Source organism: Carassius carassius, chromosome 4 (assembly GCF_963082965.1).
Source record: "Carassius carassius chromosome 4, fCarCar2.1, whole genome shotgun sequence".
NCBI classification, from domain to species: Eukaryota; Metazoa; Chordata; class Actinopteri; order Cypriniformes; family Cyprinidae; genus Carassius; species Carassius carassius.
In genome coordinates this window covers 31546699-31565498 of record NC_081758.1, presented here as the reverse complement: position 1 = coordinate 31565498, position 18800 = coordinate 31546699, and the positions used below count along the sequence as shown (strand labels likewise).

Sequence of the window (18800 nt, the reverse complement as noted above, 5' to 3'; positions counted from 1 at the left end):
TGCAAATATATGTAGCCAATCTTGTAATGTTGTCTCAGTTACACTATTCCTAGCAGAACTTGTATTACTAAGTATCCTAATAATAGTCATAATATTTTCTTTTCTTACTTGTGAAAGGTGATCCCACGCGTTCTGGTTTGGAGGCTCCGTGCGTTGGTGCAGCCATAGGAGGCACAAAAATCAGGCATTTTCCACAAGCGTAATCAGAAGTTCTGTAAACAAAAAAACAACAAAGTAATCCAAATGTAAAGATGTTTTTAAGAAACCAAACCACTTGGAAATCATGTGTAACTCAAAGCTATGTTGAAACGAAAGACTAACCCTGCCTCTCCCACCAATTTACAATTGCTTGGTGACTAACTTACGACCTCTTCACTGCTAGCCAGCAAATAAATACAACCACATCCACAAAATGACATTTAGACAAAAGATTAGGTTGTCAAGAAACGTTGTTGGTCTCAGGAAACCTGTTAATAATTGAAAATGTCGACTGTGGTATCACTTTAGAGTAGAGGGCAGCCATGAAACACACAGCTATGCTGCAATGTTAAGCGTTTCTCAAAACGTGAAGCTACAATTTAAACATCGGCATCAGCACAAATCATAGCCACGTTAATAAGGTTTGTAATAAACCAAACCGTTTGAAATCCGTCAAGAATTCAGCAAATTACGAGCATTTTAGTTGGAGTATGTCACTCACCTTCCGTCCACAGCAGCAGGGAGCAGCAGCGCAGTCTCCTGACCTAAGATGGCCGCCAAGTGACGACACAGCTGACTCCGCCTTGAGCCATCTAGCCTTTCTATACATTCTCTGAACATTCTCAGACGGGCTCGAGCTCTTTCTTCTGATTCTGCTTTAGCTTCAGGTGCCATCAAGCGGGGTCTGTGGTCGTAATCAGTCGCAAGTCCGTCACTGACCAATCAGCATTCATTAGCAGAATGCTAGCTTGTTCCGGCCAACAACGGCCCCACCTGTAAGAAATCGAAAGGACATAAGTACTGGTTCATTCAACTTTCGACCTGTAACCTATGTTGAACTTGCAAAGCCTATAATAAAATCTGAGAATTCTCAACGGCAATCGGGTGAAAGAGACACATTTAGCCGTATAGCCCCATTGACTCCCATTCAGTCTGCAATCGCTCGCGATCACCCCCAGTGGAATTCTAATGGAACTGCAACCAAAGTCAATACAATGGGGCTGAATAGGGAGTGCCAAGGCTCTCCGTAGACGGGCTCTGATTGTGCCTCTCTTAGAAGACCACGCCCCGCCCACGAGCGTCGAATGACCAATGAACTCCTGGCTGTCCTGGCGATGACGCTATCAGTCACTCCCCTTTACTAAAGAAGGAAACAAACAGAGTGAAAGAAGAGAGAGCTTGGGAGTCGGGAGAGGACGGGAGAGGAATTTACTTATTTACATCACCGACATAGCCTCGGGAGGAAGACAAACTCCTTTTCGAAGAGTTCCCGTTCCTTATCCCGACCGATTCGATTTTTAAAACCTTCAAGGTAAGCGCTACAACGTTTGTTTGAATTGTATTTAACGTTAGGCGATAATCGCGAAAAGCTTGTTGCAGCAGCACCTTCACGAACATCACAAGCCCCAGAACGTGACTCGCCAAGGCACAAAACACTGACAATCGCCAACTTTTCTTCGCCTTTTTATGATTATGAAAATTATAAAAAAATATTCTTAATTCCTTTTATACATGTTGTTTTTCAGCAATGGCTTTGAAACACAAGACGCATAACCCAACGGATTATCTTGATAGTGTTGTGTGTTGTTTATTGTTCGACCGTGTCTGTCTGCCTGTACAAATTCAAGGAAATCTCGTTTAGTTGTTTGCGTTTTCGTGCTGTATGGTAAATTACCAGTTACTCAGACGAACACCTGGCTAAGCCTGTTAGCTTTTTGTTTCGAGCTCGTTCAAAGGACGGATTGTCTGTCTAGGGAGGAAATCCTGAAGCAAACGGACAAAGAAGGAAGATTAAACAAAGCCAGTGCTGTTCTGTAGTCGCGATGTTTGCGTTTGGATGTGTCATGATTATATTTTATGTCTTGGTATTTTTGGCTTTTACTCGCCGTTCTGGTTCATTCTGTCCTCTCAAATCCACAGTTTATCTGTCTGTGAGATTCGACAGAAGTAAGCTGACTAACGTTAACGTTACCTAGATAGCCAAGCGCTTAAATGACGCTGTCTAAATAGTAAACTCGCCAGGTTTTGAGACGCATCCACTTCATTTTCATGTAAGTTCGACGGTTAGATGACCTGTAATTATCGGTTGAGTGGTGGTTTAAAGTTATGTTTACCGCCATCGGTAAACAATTTTTAGATTTTATAGACTAGCACTAGTGTCTCTGAGCTGTTATTGATCGGTGGTGTTTGTCAGCTGGTGTCGGTGCCTTGACTCGCATGGTCGAACACGTTAACAGCTTTTGTGCTTCTTTTGCTTAAAATGACAGATTAGAAATGTAACGTTACGCTAAATGTCTCACCTTTATTGCCTCCTGAAATATCAATATTCAATATCACGCTTGACACCCACTCGTTTGGTTAGTCATGGTTGGGTGGGAGAGCTTGTGTCGTGCTGTTTAATGTGTAGACTTTCTTTAGAGATACAGACAGACGGATTAGACGTGAGTTCAGCTCTGTTTGGATGTGGTTTAGAATAGATACAGCAGAACTCTGTATTAGTCCGGTCAGTCGGTTGACTTGAGTGTAATTACTCTGTCCTGATGAGGGTGGCTGTGGAGCTTGTGTCTTATTTTTGGCTGAGATTAAACAAGGTTTTTTAATTATAGGGTTTTCGGTGTATCCACGCTTAGAGACTTAGAGAAGTTTAAACCATTGAGCTTTAAAGGTGTACAAGGAAACTGTTTGCTAACTGAAAATTCTACTCATGAAGAAATGAATCATAGTTTTGTGAAATGTCATTACAGTGATGCACATCTGCATAAGATAAAGACAGGTTTCTAGAAAAAGCTATTTTATTGAGTGGGTGCCACAATATTGACTTTATGACTAAACAGAGTTATTACTAATAATAGTATGTACTTTGCTTTTAAGAAACAGCAAGAATTATTTATTTCCTTACAGAGTATGTTAATTTGGTATGTTAGTATTGTTTTTAAGTAGTCTACATTTGCTTGTTGTCAACTGTCTGTTTCAATCTAATAAAACTTTCAATTGATTCCTATATATATATATATATATATATATATATATATATATATATATATATATATATATATATATATACATAAGTATATAATATATATATATATATACATAAGTATATAATATATAATAGCACCATTAGCTGGTACTTTACAAAAAAAAAAAAAAAAACCTTAAAGTAACACAAACCTAGGAGCTTAGTACCACTTTTGACAGCACTTTTGACTTCTGTTGACAGCAGTCCCAATCTGATATCAATAGCTTAAAACTCATTAAATTGTTTGCTACAAGTAGCTACATTTATGAGCTTAGCAAAAAATTAAAAACAATGATCTCTTCTACTCATTGCATGTGCTTGCAAGCCAAACACAATGCTGTCATTGTTAACAAGACCACTCTTGTCTCCATTTTCTTTTGTGATATATTAGCAATGGCCCAAGAGACAAACCAGAGTCCTGTGCCTATACTGTGTACCACAGGCTGTGGTTTCTATGGCAACCCCAGGACCAATGGCATGTGTTCGGTGTGCTATAAGGAGCACTTAAACAGACATCAAAGCAGTGATCGCAGTCCCATGAGTCCCCTGGGTAAGTCACACTGAAACATTAACCTGTTTGTCTAACCTCCCAGATAGAGCTCTCTGTGGTTACAGACCACACAAACAACATGGTTAATCTATGATACAAGGATTCTCATTCATTGCATCTCTTGGAGACGGTGGTATTATAGTTGTTACAGCAATAACAGTCCATGGTTACTGTTCGCAAAGCATTTCAGACCCACCAGCTCCCAGTGACAGCGTGTTATTCTGAGCTGTTTTAGAGCTTAATTCTTTTCTTGGTTTCTAGCACAATGTTGGGTCCTCCCTGAGAAATTGTAATGATAAGCTGCACATGTTTTGTAGGCAGCGCTGTTTTGTGTCACATGTCTTCTGTATAGTGTAGCACAGCTGCACCTGTGCACTGTTTGTGATTTGTGTCTTTGTGTTCTGTTGGACCAGCTGGCAGCCCCTCAGCAGAGGCCTCTGCTATACAGAGACTAGAAGCCAGCATAAACAAAGCAGAGCCTTCACCTGCACCCAGCACAGATACCATGAGAGAGTGAGTACTTCACATGCGTGTTTGTTGTTAAACCTCAGAATCAGAAAGAAAGAAAAGCCAGTGCATAAACCCCCACCTGTTTGTTTTTACAGAAGTATTCCTTCCACCTCCTTACCAGTCACACAACAGATGACAGAAATGAGCATTTCTAGAGAGGGAAAGTCCCTGTCTCCTAAGGCTGAAGCTTCTGAACCAGGTAATTGCAATGAAATATGATCAAATACAGGCCCTTTTTTAGTCTTTAGTGTTTCAAACTGTTTCGTGCAAGGACCATCAAACATGACCATCTTTTTTACGATGGACTCACTGTGACGAGTGGGGCGGGGCCGAGGGACATGGGAGCGAGGCCGGGGGAGTGATTGGAGATGAACTGCACCTGTTCGTCCCACCGGTCTCGAGGCCCATGGAGGAGATGGAAGGATATAAAACTGGAGCGACGACAGTGAAGGACGAGAGAGGACCAGGCCTGGGCTTTTAGTTGTGTTGTGGTTTTTATTTTATGCGCACCAGTCGTCCGTGAGGGGCTGGTGCGCTGTTTTGTGTTTATTTTGTTATTAAAATGTTTTTGATTGTCCGCCGGTTCCCGCCTCCTTCTTCCGGATGAATATGAAGGTTGATATCGTTACAGTGGTGCCGAAACCCGGGATACCCCCATCGCCCCTCGCAGGCCGGGGGGTACTCCCGAGACTGCGCTCTACTCCCCCCCTCCCCCCCCTCCTCCTCCTCCTCCTCCTCCCTCCTCCTCCTCCTCCCTCCGGGGGGGCCGCTCCCGGGGACCTGCGGGAACCTGGGGGTAGGACAGGCGAGGCGAGAGAAAAGGAGATGGAAGGAGGAGCGACAGAGACGAGAGAGGGGAGAGAGGAAAAAAAAAAAAAAAAAAAAAAAAAAATTCCGGTTCCCAGACGCACCGCTTCTCGGCCCTCCACCAGCTGGGTGATCTCCTCCGCGGTGCCTGGCGGTGGCACTGGACGGCCCTCGGCGGACGGCACGACACTCCTCCGCCGCCCGGTGGACGGCGACGGCTCCTCCGGTTTTGGGCAGCCGGCAGGAGTCCCCCGTTCCCTGCTCCTCCCCGTTCCGGCGGAGGCAGCAGGCTCCGGCCACCTGGCGAACGGCGCCGACTCCTCCGCTCCCTCACGGACGGCAGCCGTCTCTCCACATCGTGGGCGGCCGGTAGCGAGCTCGCCCGTCCCCGGCAACTCGCTCCAGCCCACCGCCTCGAGCGTCCATGGCGGCACACTCCTCGCCAGCTCGATGGCACCGCGGATTCACCACAGCGGCGAGGGATCTTCAGCAGCGCGTCCCTCCTTCTCCCGGGCTTCGGCACCACTGTAACGATATCAACCTTCATATTCATCCGGAAGAAGGAGGCGGGAACCGGCGGACAATCAACAACATTTTAATAACAAAATAAACACAAAACAGCGCACCAGCCCCTCACGGACGACTGGTGCGCATAAAATAAAAACCACAACACAACTAAAAGCCCAGGCCTGGTCCTCTCTCGTCCTTCACTGTCGTCGCTCCAGTTTTATATCCTTCCATCTCCTCCATGGGCCTCGAGACCGGTGGGACGAACAGGTGCAGTTCATCTCCAATCACTCCCCCGGCCTCGCTCCCATGTCCCTCGGCCCCGCCCCACTCGTCACACTCACGTTCTATATATATTTATTATTATTATATATGTGTGCGTGTGTGTGTATGTGAAGAAGGGAACCTGATCTGGTGGTGAAATAGCACTGGCACACACGTTAACATCCACTTTTTACATTCCTTTTCCCTCCCCTTTGCTTTCGCTATAGATAGACAGGTGCACATGGCATTCTATATGCACGGACATTACATTCGTTTATTCATTATTTCCCGGCCATAATAAATACTCTGACATTCATACATCTTGTAAGTTTATGGTAAATGTTAAGTTGCATTATTGGATTGTCTTCTATTGTATGCCATACCTGTTACATGTTGAGTGTTGCTAGATTAAGGGTCGGAGGAGGTCGACCAAACTATTTAATCCTCAGCGGGAGACCGATATTGTTTGTACATGTTTAGAGTGATCTTGTGAATGTTTTATATTCTTCTCTTTCTGATTTGAATGTTGTTGTCACATACTGTATGGTAATATATTTTTGTAGTAAATGTTTATTCATATGTGAATACATATATCATACTACCCTGTTATTGGTAAGCTCTTATAGGGGAGGAGCCTGGTCTTTAAAAAAACACCCAAAATGCTGAGACTTGGTCTCTCGATAGGCTGAATGAGCTACTGAGTGAGCTACTATTGTGCCATGAACAAATCAACACCTGTATAGTATAATTATATTGTGGATAAGTGTATATATTTTTGGAGATGTTTTCTTTTGTGTTGGTAGGAAATACTTTTTTGTTACTTTATATATTTGTTTTTCCCTTCAGCACTTGTTAATACTTTGCACTTTGTGGTTGTTTCACGCTACTGTAAATAAACACCACCATTGCACCATAGTGCATCTGTCTCTCTCTCTTTCTCTCTCTATTAATGTATAAACAATTATATAGTGTAATTGTGTAAAAAGTGTAATAAATTAAAATATTATCTGGAAAATATTGATGAATATATTTAATCACATTTTTTCAAAAAATTAAATGCAGTTTCTTAGGGTTTAAAATGAATGCGGTCAATAGAAAAAAGTAATCGCAATTGATTTCATGATTTTTCTTCAGTCTTTATTAAAATTGGTGAATGTAAATAATCATTGTTACACATAATATATCATCTTAGGTGTGCGTTAAAATAAGTTTAAAACAAGCAAATAAACAACAGTGCACCATCCTGATGCTTTATTGCGGGGGGTATTTTTAATGTCAGTAATAGGATTTTATTTAATTTTTTTAAATGCCTGACGAATGTCGATTGACAAACTATTTAATATTCACATTTTTGCAGCTACAGCAGGAAGTAAGATGACTTCTCCTTCGTCTGTTTAATTACTTATTATCACCATTAAAGTATGTAAAGGAGTGTTTATTTATAAGACTATATGTCTAGAATGTGAGTGTCAAAGGAAGCACTATCAAGTTTGTGGTGGTTGGGCCATTTTTTCAGTTCTTCTTTGCACTAAAATGGACTTTGCTGCAGACAAAGCTCTCTTTGGGGCTGCTCCAGTTTTAGTGTGAGCTGTTTACTGATGACGGTCCTAAGTCCATGCAGTGTTAAGAACTTAGAAATTAGGACTTTGGGGGTTTGTGGTAGAGCCTGTTTTAGGGAAAAGTCCTATAAATCTTTCTCGGACTTCTTTCAGAATCCACCCATGCCACAGTGCAACATTTTCATTTAAATCAATTTTCTCTCCTTTCTTTCCACAGTCATAACACAGCCCACCTCCTCCTACTCCCCAATCCCTGTGGCTCAGGGCAGTGATGAGGGCAAGAGTCCAGATTCCTCCAAACCGAAGAAAAATAGATGCTTTACCTGCCGTAAAAGAGTTGGCCTTACAGGTGAGGCTAACTGATCGATCATTCTGATATTCGTGTGATTATATGTGTGTTTATGAACAGAGGTCTTATGTTTTCTTTTGTTTTACAGGTTTTGACTGTCGATGTGGCAATCTGTTCTGTGGAATTCACCGGTACTCAGACAAGCACAACTGCACATACGATTACAAGGCTGAAGCCGCTGCGAAGATCCGTAAGGAGAATCCCGTAGTGGTGGCTGATAAGATCCAGAGAATATAAGCTTTACTCTCTTTCTCCAAGAACATTGGTGGATAAAATGGACGTCTTGAAAAACGGACTTGTGTTTTTTTATCACCTTAAAAAGAAACCGAGAGAACTGTACCGTCTGAGGCTCATGCATAAACGATCTTGACAGATTTTGGTTTTCTAATAGGTATTAATTTCTCTTTTTTTTTGTCCTCTCTGTGGTGTTTTATGCTAGTTATTCTTGCATATTCTTTTGTTTACTAAAGCATAGGACACCTTTCAGGAAATTTTAGCTATTATTATTAGTATCATTTGTAAATTTGTTTTGCCTGTTCCCGCCCTCATGCAATGAGAGTGGCAGATACTCTGTGCCAAAAAGTGGCCACGTAGTTTCTGAGTAAGTAGGTTTCAGCCTTGGACTTATGAATGACACTGAATTTTTAAGAGGTGTGTCAAAGCTCTACCCGGTGATGTGTGCAGCATGTATTGGTCTGTTAAACTTCAGTTTGTCATTACCGTCTGTTCTAGCAAAATCAGTTGGAATGTGAGGCCGCCCAGTTAATACCGTTTATTTAAAATTAATTTAGAATGTGAACTTGCTACTGTGACATCATCCCTTTTCTTTGTTTTTGAATGAATGGTTGAGATTCATCCGAAGTCTTTTTTTAAATTATTATTATTATTCGTCTATTGTAGACAACTCTTTTCCCACATTCTAGAACCAATAACATCCATTCTGCGTTTTAGAGTTTCAGATGCCTGGGAGTTTTATTTGTGTTAATTATGTGAGACTTTTTGATAAGACTGTGAGGTGGTACAGCCTTTTTCTGTGTGAGCGTACTTGTGTGCTCAAGTCCTTCTTCCTGTTGTCAAAGCGAGATGAGCTAACCCTCCATTGAAAGTGCATTCATAACACCGCAATAGTATAGGCATAAAGTCAGACCTGATTCTGTGAAACATTGTTCTTTTTGTTTGTTTTAAAATGCACCCACAATGCACCTGTCATTTTTTTGTGTCTGCATAGGTTAATGCAAGTGAGTCCGAGTGCATGTGTTGTGTATATAAATGTCTTTTCTTCTGTAGGGAGTGAGGTTTCCTAAAAAAAAAAGAAAAAAGAAAAAAGATGTATCTGTTGAGAGTATGTATCTGTTTGAGGTTTAATTTCAGCCTTTAGTTATATGCAAATTTGTATGAAAAAAACCTTACTATGTTCATATTTATGTATTGCATTTAATCATTTTACCTGGCATTAAAGAAAAAAGTATTGTAAATAAAAATATACAGAGAAATTATACAGTCATGTTGTTCTGTTGCCATTTTTAGTGGAAATTCCATGATGTCATGCAGTTAATTTGTTTTTAAATGAGTAATTTGTTGCTGTTCTTCTACTGAAAAACACACAGCAGAAGGCCCAAATTGTAGATTTCCTGACAGCCAAATGATTTTTCAGATGTTGTTTGTTCCTCACACCTGTCCCGGCTGCTGACGCAAAGACATCCTGTTTTCACGGCAGCTGTCCTGACCACCTTTAGCACTTCTGTACTCGCAACCAAAGCAGATTTGACAATCCTGCCAGACCTATCAACAGCTGGAGACGCTGTGTCACCCTCTAAGGAATGACAACAGCTGGTGTGAACCCTCAGTGTCACCCTCAGTCAAGCACGCAAGATATCCAGATATACTTTTCCTGTCTTGTCTTCAAAATACATCTCTGTCCCTTAAAGAAAAATTTATTTTGTATCACCGGCCAGTCATTTGGAGTTATTGTCATACTCTTGACTAATCAGCATCTGCGGCCTGTTCTCTATTTGTACAGAGGGGGTTGGGCGTTAAGCTGGTCTGGGTGGATGACATCACAGTGACGGGTGGTGACCGATGTTGAGGGCAGATGCCTACACCACAGAATGTTGACAGGCGTCAGAGGGAGGAGCCACCAAAGATACAAAAAGGTATATTGAGGCATAGTTGAACAGGAAGGTGAGCTGATCGGAAATACAGTGTGGCTTAGAACCCTGTATCACGAGTAACAGTAATGACCTGTAGCTGCATTAAAGGCAGGACGTAGAAGTTGTTCAGCAGGGGAGCAGATGGGTTCCCATACAGAGTACAGCATGTTCTTCCCACATTAAACCTTGTGTGAGTTAGGGGCTGTAAATTGGCTTCTCAGTCATGAGTTTAGCTGAGGAGAAGAGACAAAGGACCTAAAAGAAAGACTTTTGTATTAAAGGAATGAAGTGTGAAGGGCATCGAAGGAAAATGTAGGTTTTGGGAAATCTTTAGAGGGAGGTAAAAATAGTTAAAATGTTAAGGAAATGTACTTTTTTTCTGAATTTTTTAAAATCATTTAAATCAGTTTACTAGACTGGGGTTTGTTTGAAAGCTTTAAACTGACTAATAATTCAATCCAAAAATATAATAATTTAAAAAAATATATTTGTTTACATGTATGTCATTAGGTGACATCAAAGAACCGTGAATGTGAATGAGAGGTTCAGTTATTGAAATTATTATTACTAAATTATTAAAATCTCAGGTAACTTTGCTTTTCAGTTTTAGTGAGGTTGAGTTTTTTTTTTTTTTTTTTTTTTTTTTTTTTTTTACTTATGTGTACAATAAACTAGAACAGCCGGCCTGTCACAAGGCCTAACCAGACTATGACAGATGCAGTGAACTAGGGCAGTGAGTTCCAACTGTGATCTCACACAATCTCTCTCGAACTAACAATACCATGCACAAATAAACACTTAAACTTAAATGTTTTCCCTTTCTCAACTTTACTGGAACGTTCCCATGATGTTCCCTGCTGTTTCTTGTATACCAAGCTTTTGTTCCTTGAGGCGTAGCCAGGAAGATGGTCCAGAGTAAAATCACCCTTTAACTTGTGTGTCTGGGTGTGGCTCACAAAGCTGCTTGTGTACCTCAGGGTAGAAGTTCAGTCAGTAAGTCAGATTACATGAAGAGAGGGGATTATGACAGGTATGGGAACCTCTTTGACTCATTGAATTTTAATCATCATCATCTGTCAATCATCTTCCTACACCATATTAAACTATTTTATGGCCAAAATGATTGGTCAGATTGATTGTGTTGTTAAGTGCTTATGTACGCCTGTCACAAATATTTTATGTACCTTGTGTGGTCTAGCCAGGAAACTCCCAGCCAGCCAGATCCAGCTCTGTCTGATTCAGCACTTCTGTAAGAGAAAGAGAGCAGGAAGGGGCGGGGTTTAGATGGGCATTATGACGTCACTGCATACGACTCAGCCTCACCTCATTCTCCATTCACATGCTTCCACCGCGTCTGTGTGCGAGGCTCCGCCCACTCACATGTGCTTTACTCATGCTTCTGTCTCATTTCATGAGCGTTCGTCTCTCTCCAAACTGTGTGCCTCTTTGTCTTTCACTCCCATGTTTGTTCGCTCTCCCTCACTTCTGCTTCTCTCTCGCTCTGAGACACGTATGCTTTTTGCTAGATGTCTGTGGTTCAAGCCATTGTGCTAGAGCGCAAAAGCAGATCGTTTTGAGGTTCAGTTCATTTGCTATTATTTTTGCATTTAAAGGGTTAGCTCATCCAAAAATGTACATTTGATGAAACTGTTCTCATCCTCAGGATAATGTGATGTGTTACTCATTTCTTTATCACAATAGATTTGGAAATATTTTGCATTAAATCACTTGCTCACCAATAGATCCGCCAAAATCTGACAGGGTTCTGTCAGAATAAGAGTCCAAACAGCTGATAAATACATCACAAAAATCCACAAGTAATCTGCATGACTTCAGTCCATCAATTAACATCTTGTGAAGTGAAAAGCTTAATAGTAAGAAACAAAACCATCAAGCCATTTCGTCCAGCTAAAATAACATTCCATGATGCATATCGCCTTCTCCAGTGAAAAGTCATCACGTCTGAATTAGGAGAGGAATATGCACAGGTAAAGCTTTCAAGCACAAACAAGTCCAAAACATTTCTGTATCAAATATGTCAGTGGACTTTGATTTTCTGACAGCACCCATTCACCGCAGAGGATCCATTGTTAACTAAGTGATGTATTTCTATAAATCTGTTCCAATGAAGAAACAAACTCATTTTGGGTGAACCATTCCTTTAAAGGGAACATTCTGTCTTTAATTACTCACCCTCATAATTAATATAATACATGGGGTTATTTTTCAATAATTCCATGAATACTTCTTAAAGGGATAGTTCACCTTTAGTTGCTGGTCCCCATTGACTTGAATTTTTTTTTTTTTTTCATACTTTGGAAGTCAAGATAGGGACCAGCAACTGAATGTGAACTGTACCTTTAAGTGTGGCATCTTCCCAGTTCTTATCAGCAAGAATATATAGCAAAGAATGTGTCCCTTACATTTTCTTCTGTGAATGCAGTTGTTTTGGTTTGTAAATATTTCTGTAAAAGACACCTAATTAAATATATGTTGAAGGATCATGACTTCTGTCTCCTGATTAGTAATTAGATCAAAGCACGATTTGCTTGCTGAGCAGTGTGTTCAGATTATTTTCCAAACACACAAGACAGACCTGACTGACAGAGAGTTCAGAACTGGAATGTTGGCATTGTGGTGCAACAAACTTCGGCTGAAAAATATATAAGCTTACATGGAATAAAATAATAACGCATAAAAATGTTGCAGATCATTTTAGAAATAAAGTATAATTTACAATACTAACAAAATCATATATATCATGTTTACGGATCATTTAATTTTAATATAATTTAGTATAATATAGTACGTAATTTTTTTATTTAGTATATTGTGAAAATATGAGTCAAATACGACTCACACTCACTGAAGCACATCATAATTTATGTTCTCTTTCTTTGCTAATATAAGTGTGATTTCCTGATTGAGACGTCATTGTGCTGCAGTGTAAAGTACAGTCTCTTATCGCCACCATGTGGTAATAAATTATTTTGCCTATTAATTGGCAGCTAACAAATACATGAACAAACTTTCTAGATTGTTTTAAAATGTATAAGGGAACGTGCATAATTTTAGCTTTAATTTTATTACAATTCATTTAAATAGTCTTGTAGTGTGACAAATCACTATTTTTGAGCATAACAATTCCATGAGTCTTTTAACTCATGTATAAAAATTATACTTAGAAAATATGTGGTTTTAAATTATTTTATATGTATAGCATTTCATACTGCAGGACACTGCTGTCACCACTTGAAATGCTGATCACTCAATTTCAGTTCAAAAACATTGAGAACTAGTCCAGAAGCATGAATAAATGACTAGCTGCTAACAGGGCTAGACTGGGACAAAAAATCAGCCCTGGACTTCATCCAGACCGGCCCACTATGCATGTAAACATGCACGCACACACACACACACACACACACACACACACACTACATGTCTATACATACATTAATCTGCATGTAAAATTACTGATTAGAATGTATTACTATCAAAACCAAGTAAAAACTATTAAAATAATAAACAAAGAAAATGCTAATGATTTTATCAGGCTTTATTTTAAATATCTAAAGGTCTTAATTTATGTGCTTCTTATTATTCTAATATTAATATTAATGCTTAGGGTACACAATGTCTGCTGTAACTATTTCATGTGCTGCAACATAACACTTGTTTTTTTTTATATTAATTTACACAAATTACCTCGGACTTGTTGGCTGCTTATAGGCTAGTACTGAGACCACTGATCTACAGTAAATTTGATTTATAAAGACCACTGATCTACAATGAAATAAAAGAGTAATTAAGACAAAGAACGTTGTGTAGTGATTTAGTTTCTTAACATAATCAAAGGCCTTTAAAAATCCTTGAAGTAGACTGGCTTATTCAAATGTAGAGCTCAATGCTAGGGTTCAAAACTTTACTTGCCCTGACAAAAATAAATACATAAAAATAAAATTGCTATTTTTTTCTTTGTAAATAAGCTGCAATCTCATTTCATAATTCCAATTTCAATACCACATTAAAAACACTAACTATTAAGTTCAAACATTAATTAAGTCAAGTGTACAGTCACACATATACATATACAGTGTACACACACACATATACATATACATATACATATACATACATACATACATTTATATCCTTGTTAAAGCTGTTATTCAAGAGCAGTAATTTATTTCTCTTTGTCTTTTGTTCACATTAATGACACAGGCCGACAGGTATAAGGCTTCTGCCTGGCACTTTAAGGGATTTTTTTCTCAACTGATTACAAATTGAAAAAAATACATCTCACATAAATGCTGTAAATATACAGAGACATAGAGCATCAGCTGGTATTATTAAATGTTAAAAATAACTAGTTAAAATATTAAATATAATGCAGTTTTCATTATAATAATTATTTAATGACAAGTGAAAATATTATAAATATGTACTATAGTGCACATATTTAGCTAAATACTCCTTTCTTATGGCTATTTTTCTCAACTAACATGCTATGGTCTTTAAATGGCTTTCTTGAGGTAAATGTAACGTTCTGTGACATAATTGTTCTCCTGCTGATCTGACTGATGAATGATTGATCGATATTATTTATGAGGCATATATACATTTCGGTAAGTTGTTCTGTATCTTTAAACAGAAAATAACAGATGATCGGTTTACTTGAACTGAGGCGCAAAAGCGATCTGTCACGTCACATTTTCTAACGGCAAAACGGTATTGTCTGAATTTTGTAATAAAATGGGCTGAAAATTTTAAATGTCATTTATATAGATCAGTGAGTGGTGGCATAGTAGCCTACGTGTATCATTACATTTCTGTCTCACCTCAGCAGTCAAGTCCCGCCCTGCTGACGTCTTCACTTAAGTCTTTTGCCTTCCAGCAAATAATTTATTTATCTTGACACATTTGGTGGCATCTGCCTCAAGTGCTTGTAGTATTCTCTCTCTCAACTTTCGGCCCCTCCTTTACGCTTAGATATTTTATTATTTAACATATTGAATTTCGTCGCAGTTGTAAAGCGGCCGCTTTTCAAGGCTAGAACTTGATTCTGATTGGCCAATGAGCAGTGAACACGTCACGTGTGCTCATCACAGGTTAGACCTGTCAGTCGAGGAGCGTCTCGCTGCAGCTTGCGGTGGACATCCAACCCCGCCCACATCCAAGTGTGACGTCAGACGCCACGCCTATGCCATACGTAAAAATACGTCATCGGGTGATGCCAGGTGACAACTCATGTGTTGTGCGCATGTGCAAAAATGGCGGAAGTATGTTTTTTTTTTTTTTATGTTTTTTTTTATTAACATTTTGTCAAAGTACAATTTTAAGACGTAAACAAAATTGAATCAATTTTATCGGAAGTATATTGTTTCGGGGATCAAATTAAATAATGTTATCTTTCGTTTTACTAATACAGGTTAAATAACTTGTATTAAATAAATTTAAATAGTACAAATTAAACCTAGGCCACATCTCTAATGTATGGAAGTAAATTCATCCAAACAGCCGGTAAAACGCCTGCATTGGTTGATTATACTTAGGTAAATTAATATAATATTTATACCTTCCGCTGTTCGATTATGTAAATGACAAATTCACATATTTTATGATCGATTGTAACATACCTTAGACAATATGAAAGTTAAGTAGACCATTTTGTTTAAGGCATTTTTATTTATCTAATTCTCTAAAAATATGTTTCACTTATAAGGTAGGAATGTTAGTGATCATATCACTATTTTAAGGATAAATATGGGTGTTATGCAATAACTGGAATCCTCCCCTCTTTGCTTTTTTTTAAATGTGTTTATTTTTCAAATTTCTTTCATTTTAAATAAAAAAAAAATGTTGCTGAAATTGGCAAATTTATATACTTCATTTGGTTTTAAGTATTTTTGTTTTCCTTTTAATTATATACAAGAACAATTATGATCTACACACTAATATTTTTTATAGCATGGGAAAAAAAAATGTATCACCTCGCAAAAAAGAGCAACTACATTTGCATGATAGGATTGACGGTTCTCTATATAGACTAAGCTACACATACATAGGCTTAAGTCATTGGTTGCTTTGATAGATTATGTAAGTAACATGGCATTGACTTTTGGGCCTTTTTCCATCAACACAAATATATATAAAAATGTGTCCAAGTCCTACGGATGCATAAAGATCAATAAAAAGACATCCCTTGGGTATTGTTATATTTATTTCACAAAACAATAATATTCAACAATGTAGAGTAAATAAATTATTATAAATTAAATAACTCCCAGAAACATTTTATTGACTTTCAGCCCCTGTTCATCAACACATTTTAATAAGAACGTTTCCATATCCTCACAATTGTCAAAGACAAACACACAGGCATCCCTTGCTTTCTCAGTCTCTCTTTTCAGGTAGTCTTTGATTATATTAGACTGTTTTTCTTCGTCCATCTGGAGAAATTCAGGCTCTGTCACCTCTCCATGGAACAGCTCACAGTGGCTCTGAACCCAGCACCATGCTACACCAATGTCCCTTATGAACTTCCTCTTCAGTTCCTCTTCGATCTTCTGTTGAAAGTAAAAAATAAACTGTGTTTGTGGGGTAAATCTAAAATTACTATAATTATTTTCACAAAAAAAAAAAATGTTTTTACCTCATCACTGTCATCTTGACCCATCACAGTTTCCGTACTAGCTGGCTGTTTGGTGATGGTGGACTCTGACAACCTAAAGACAGACTCAAAGGTTAGGTAAATGGACCATTTGTAGAGCATCTTTTTAGTATTTCCAACCACTCAAAGCATTCAACACATTTCTAAACATTCAACATTGTGGCCTCTCCAAAGTTTTGCTACTGCAGTGCCTAACATTCTAGGAGGAAACATTTAGTGTGTCTGGGTAGTTTGAATGCAGAAGAATCAATTTCATTTCATTAACCAGTTGTGTGTACCTTGGATGGGACATGTTTTGCAAGAGCAAACTACACCACCACCTTCGGAGCTGAGGGATGTCATCCTAACAGATAAAACCCAAAATAAAAAACTGAGAATGCATTTGAAAAAACTTCTGGAAAAAATAAATAAATAAAAAAGGAAAACCTTCCAAAAGAAAATTTGAGGTCATCACCTGGCTAAAGTCAAATGTCCAGTCCAGGGCCATATAGAGTGCATACTGAAACAGACAACAAATACCATTGAGAAAATTCAAATATTGAAATTAACTGACACCAATTTACTGTAACGTACAGATAACACTAGACCGTATTCATCTAAATACTGCATGTAAACTAAACTAAACTTCTGCCATCCCCATAACTGCTCAGAATCTGTAATTCACTGCTTACCATCAGCATGAACAGACCACAATCCAGTCCCTCTCTCTGGGTTGGAATATTCTATCAAATATTTAAATGTATAATTATTTTTTTTTTTATACATAAAACTACAGAACAAGGACTGAAAAAAAAAACTGATGATTGCATTCTCGTACCTTGGTTATAATGATCTTCCACGGGCCATTCATTTTAAGATGAAGTAACCTGTAGAAAAAAAAATTAACAAAAGTGTAGAGTGTACACAGCAAGTTACAAAACACACATAGATAAATAACAACAATATTCTCATCACTTTAGTGGTTCCCAAGAAACTACAGTTCATCTTGTTGTTCTTTGAGATTCACATACATATTTAGATTATACAACATACATATACATGCATATATGATTTAAAAACACAAAAACCAATCATTATCTAAAGACATGCTCTCACCATACCTCCATGGTCCACTGCATGACTTATGTGGTTCTCTAGAAGGTGAAGTGTAAAAGATAACTTCTCTTCAGTGGTGAAACTGCAGCAGGGACATTCAAACCCCCCCATCACGGCAGAACTGTTCTGGATCAGGTTTGGACTGCAGAGGTGTAGGATCCTGTAAAACATGATAAATATTATGTGTATATAGAAGGATACAAAGATTTGCCACGAACAGAGACATAGTAAGACATAGTGAATTGTGTGGTTGCTCAAACAAGTTATTGTGCAAGAGTTGTCAGTGTATATCATTAAATATATTCCATGTGTTTTGCATGGGGCCAGGGGAGTACATGTATGTGAGAGAGGTGAAGTGTGAGTGTGTGTGTGTGTGTGAGAGAGATCAGTATTATGTGACAGGGATATAAAAAAAAAAACATGAAGGATGAATCAATGCACATACATTTTATCAGGATACAGTTAGGAGCATTATAGACATTATGAAAGTAAACACAGCAGTGTTGGTAGCCTTATAACGTGCCTGTGTGCTATTGTTTCACTTCATGTCTAACAAAATATTCATTGATAATTTAATGTGTACATTTTACCATTTTAACTATTAACGTTAAGCAGAGACATACAGTGAGTGTGACAAACACTTTTGGGCTAAAAACCGAATTTTTCATTACTTACAGCCATGGCAGATAACTTCTTCCTCTTCTGGGCAACTGGCAAATACAGATAACAACAACTTCTTCTTCTTTCTGGCGATCGCAAAACAATATTTCCTTCTTTTACCGATTAAAAACGTCACAAACTTCTTCAGTTCAGTCTTCTCGACGCTTCTTCCTGTTTGAAATTTAATGAGAACGTGACGTAGACGGATATAGGCGCGGTTTATGATGGCACATCCGGGTGGGCAGGGTTGGATATGTGACGTCTTTGGATGTGGGCGGGGTATCTGACGTCACGCTTGGATGTGGGCGGGGTTGGATGTCCACCGCAGGCTGCAGCGAGCCCTACTTGTGTCAGTCCCGCAGCTCGCATCAGCATCATGCGGCTTCATGAGAGAGACACATAAGGCCGGAATTGGACTATACAACAATATACTTACGAATATATTTGTGATTAATAATG

General features: G+C 38.7%; 1 protein-coding gene across 1 annotated transcript; it reads left to right on the top strand.

Annotated features, from left to right (window-relative positions):
• The first annotated feature begins 1353 nt into the window (after positions 1-1353).
• LOC132139778 (AN1-type zinc finger protein 5-like) lies at positions 1354-9254 on the top strand. The gene is made up of 6 exons (XM_059548391.1): positions 1354-1510; positions 3609-3767; positions 4181-4280; positions 4373-4476; positions 7632-7763; positions 7852-9254. The coding sequence occupies exons 2-6, from the start codon at positions 3611-3613 to the stop codon at positions 7998-8000; spliced, it is 642 nt and encodes a 213-aa protein (XP_059404374.1). The 5' UTR covers positions 1354-1510; positions 3609-3610; the 3' UTR covers positions 8001-9254.
• The last annotated feature ends 9546 nt before the right edge of the window (positions 9255-18800 follow it).

What these genes read in the sequence shown, in the direction of transcription:
- LOC132139778 (XM_059548391.1), top strand. Translation starts at nt 3,611, where the DNA reads ATGGCCCAAGAGACAAACCAGAGTCCTGTGCCTATACTGTGTACCACA. An exon ending in AGCACAGATACCATGAGAGA is followed by an intron (nt 4,281 to 4,372) that starts GTGAGTACTTCA and finishes TTGTTTTTACAG; the next exon opens with AAGTATTCCTTCCACCTCCT. An exon ending in GGCTGAAGCTTCTGAACCAG is followed by an intron (nt 4,477 to 7,631) that starts GTAATTGCAATG and finishes TTCTTTCCACAG; the next exon opens with TCATAACACAGCCCACCTCC.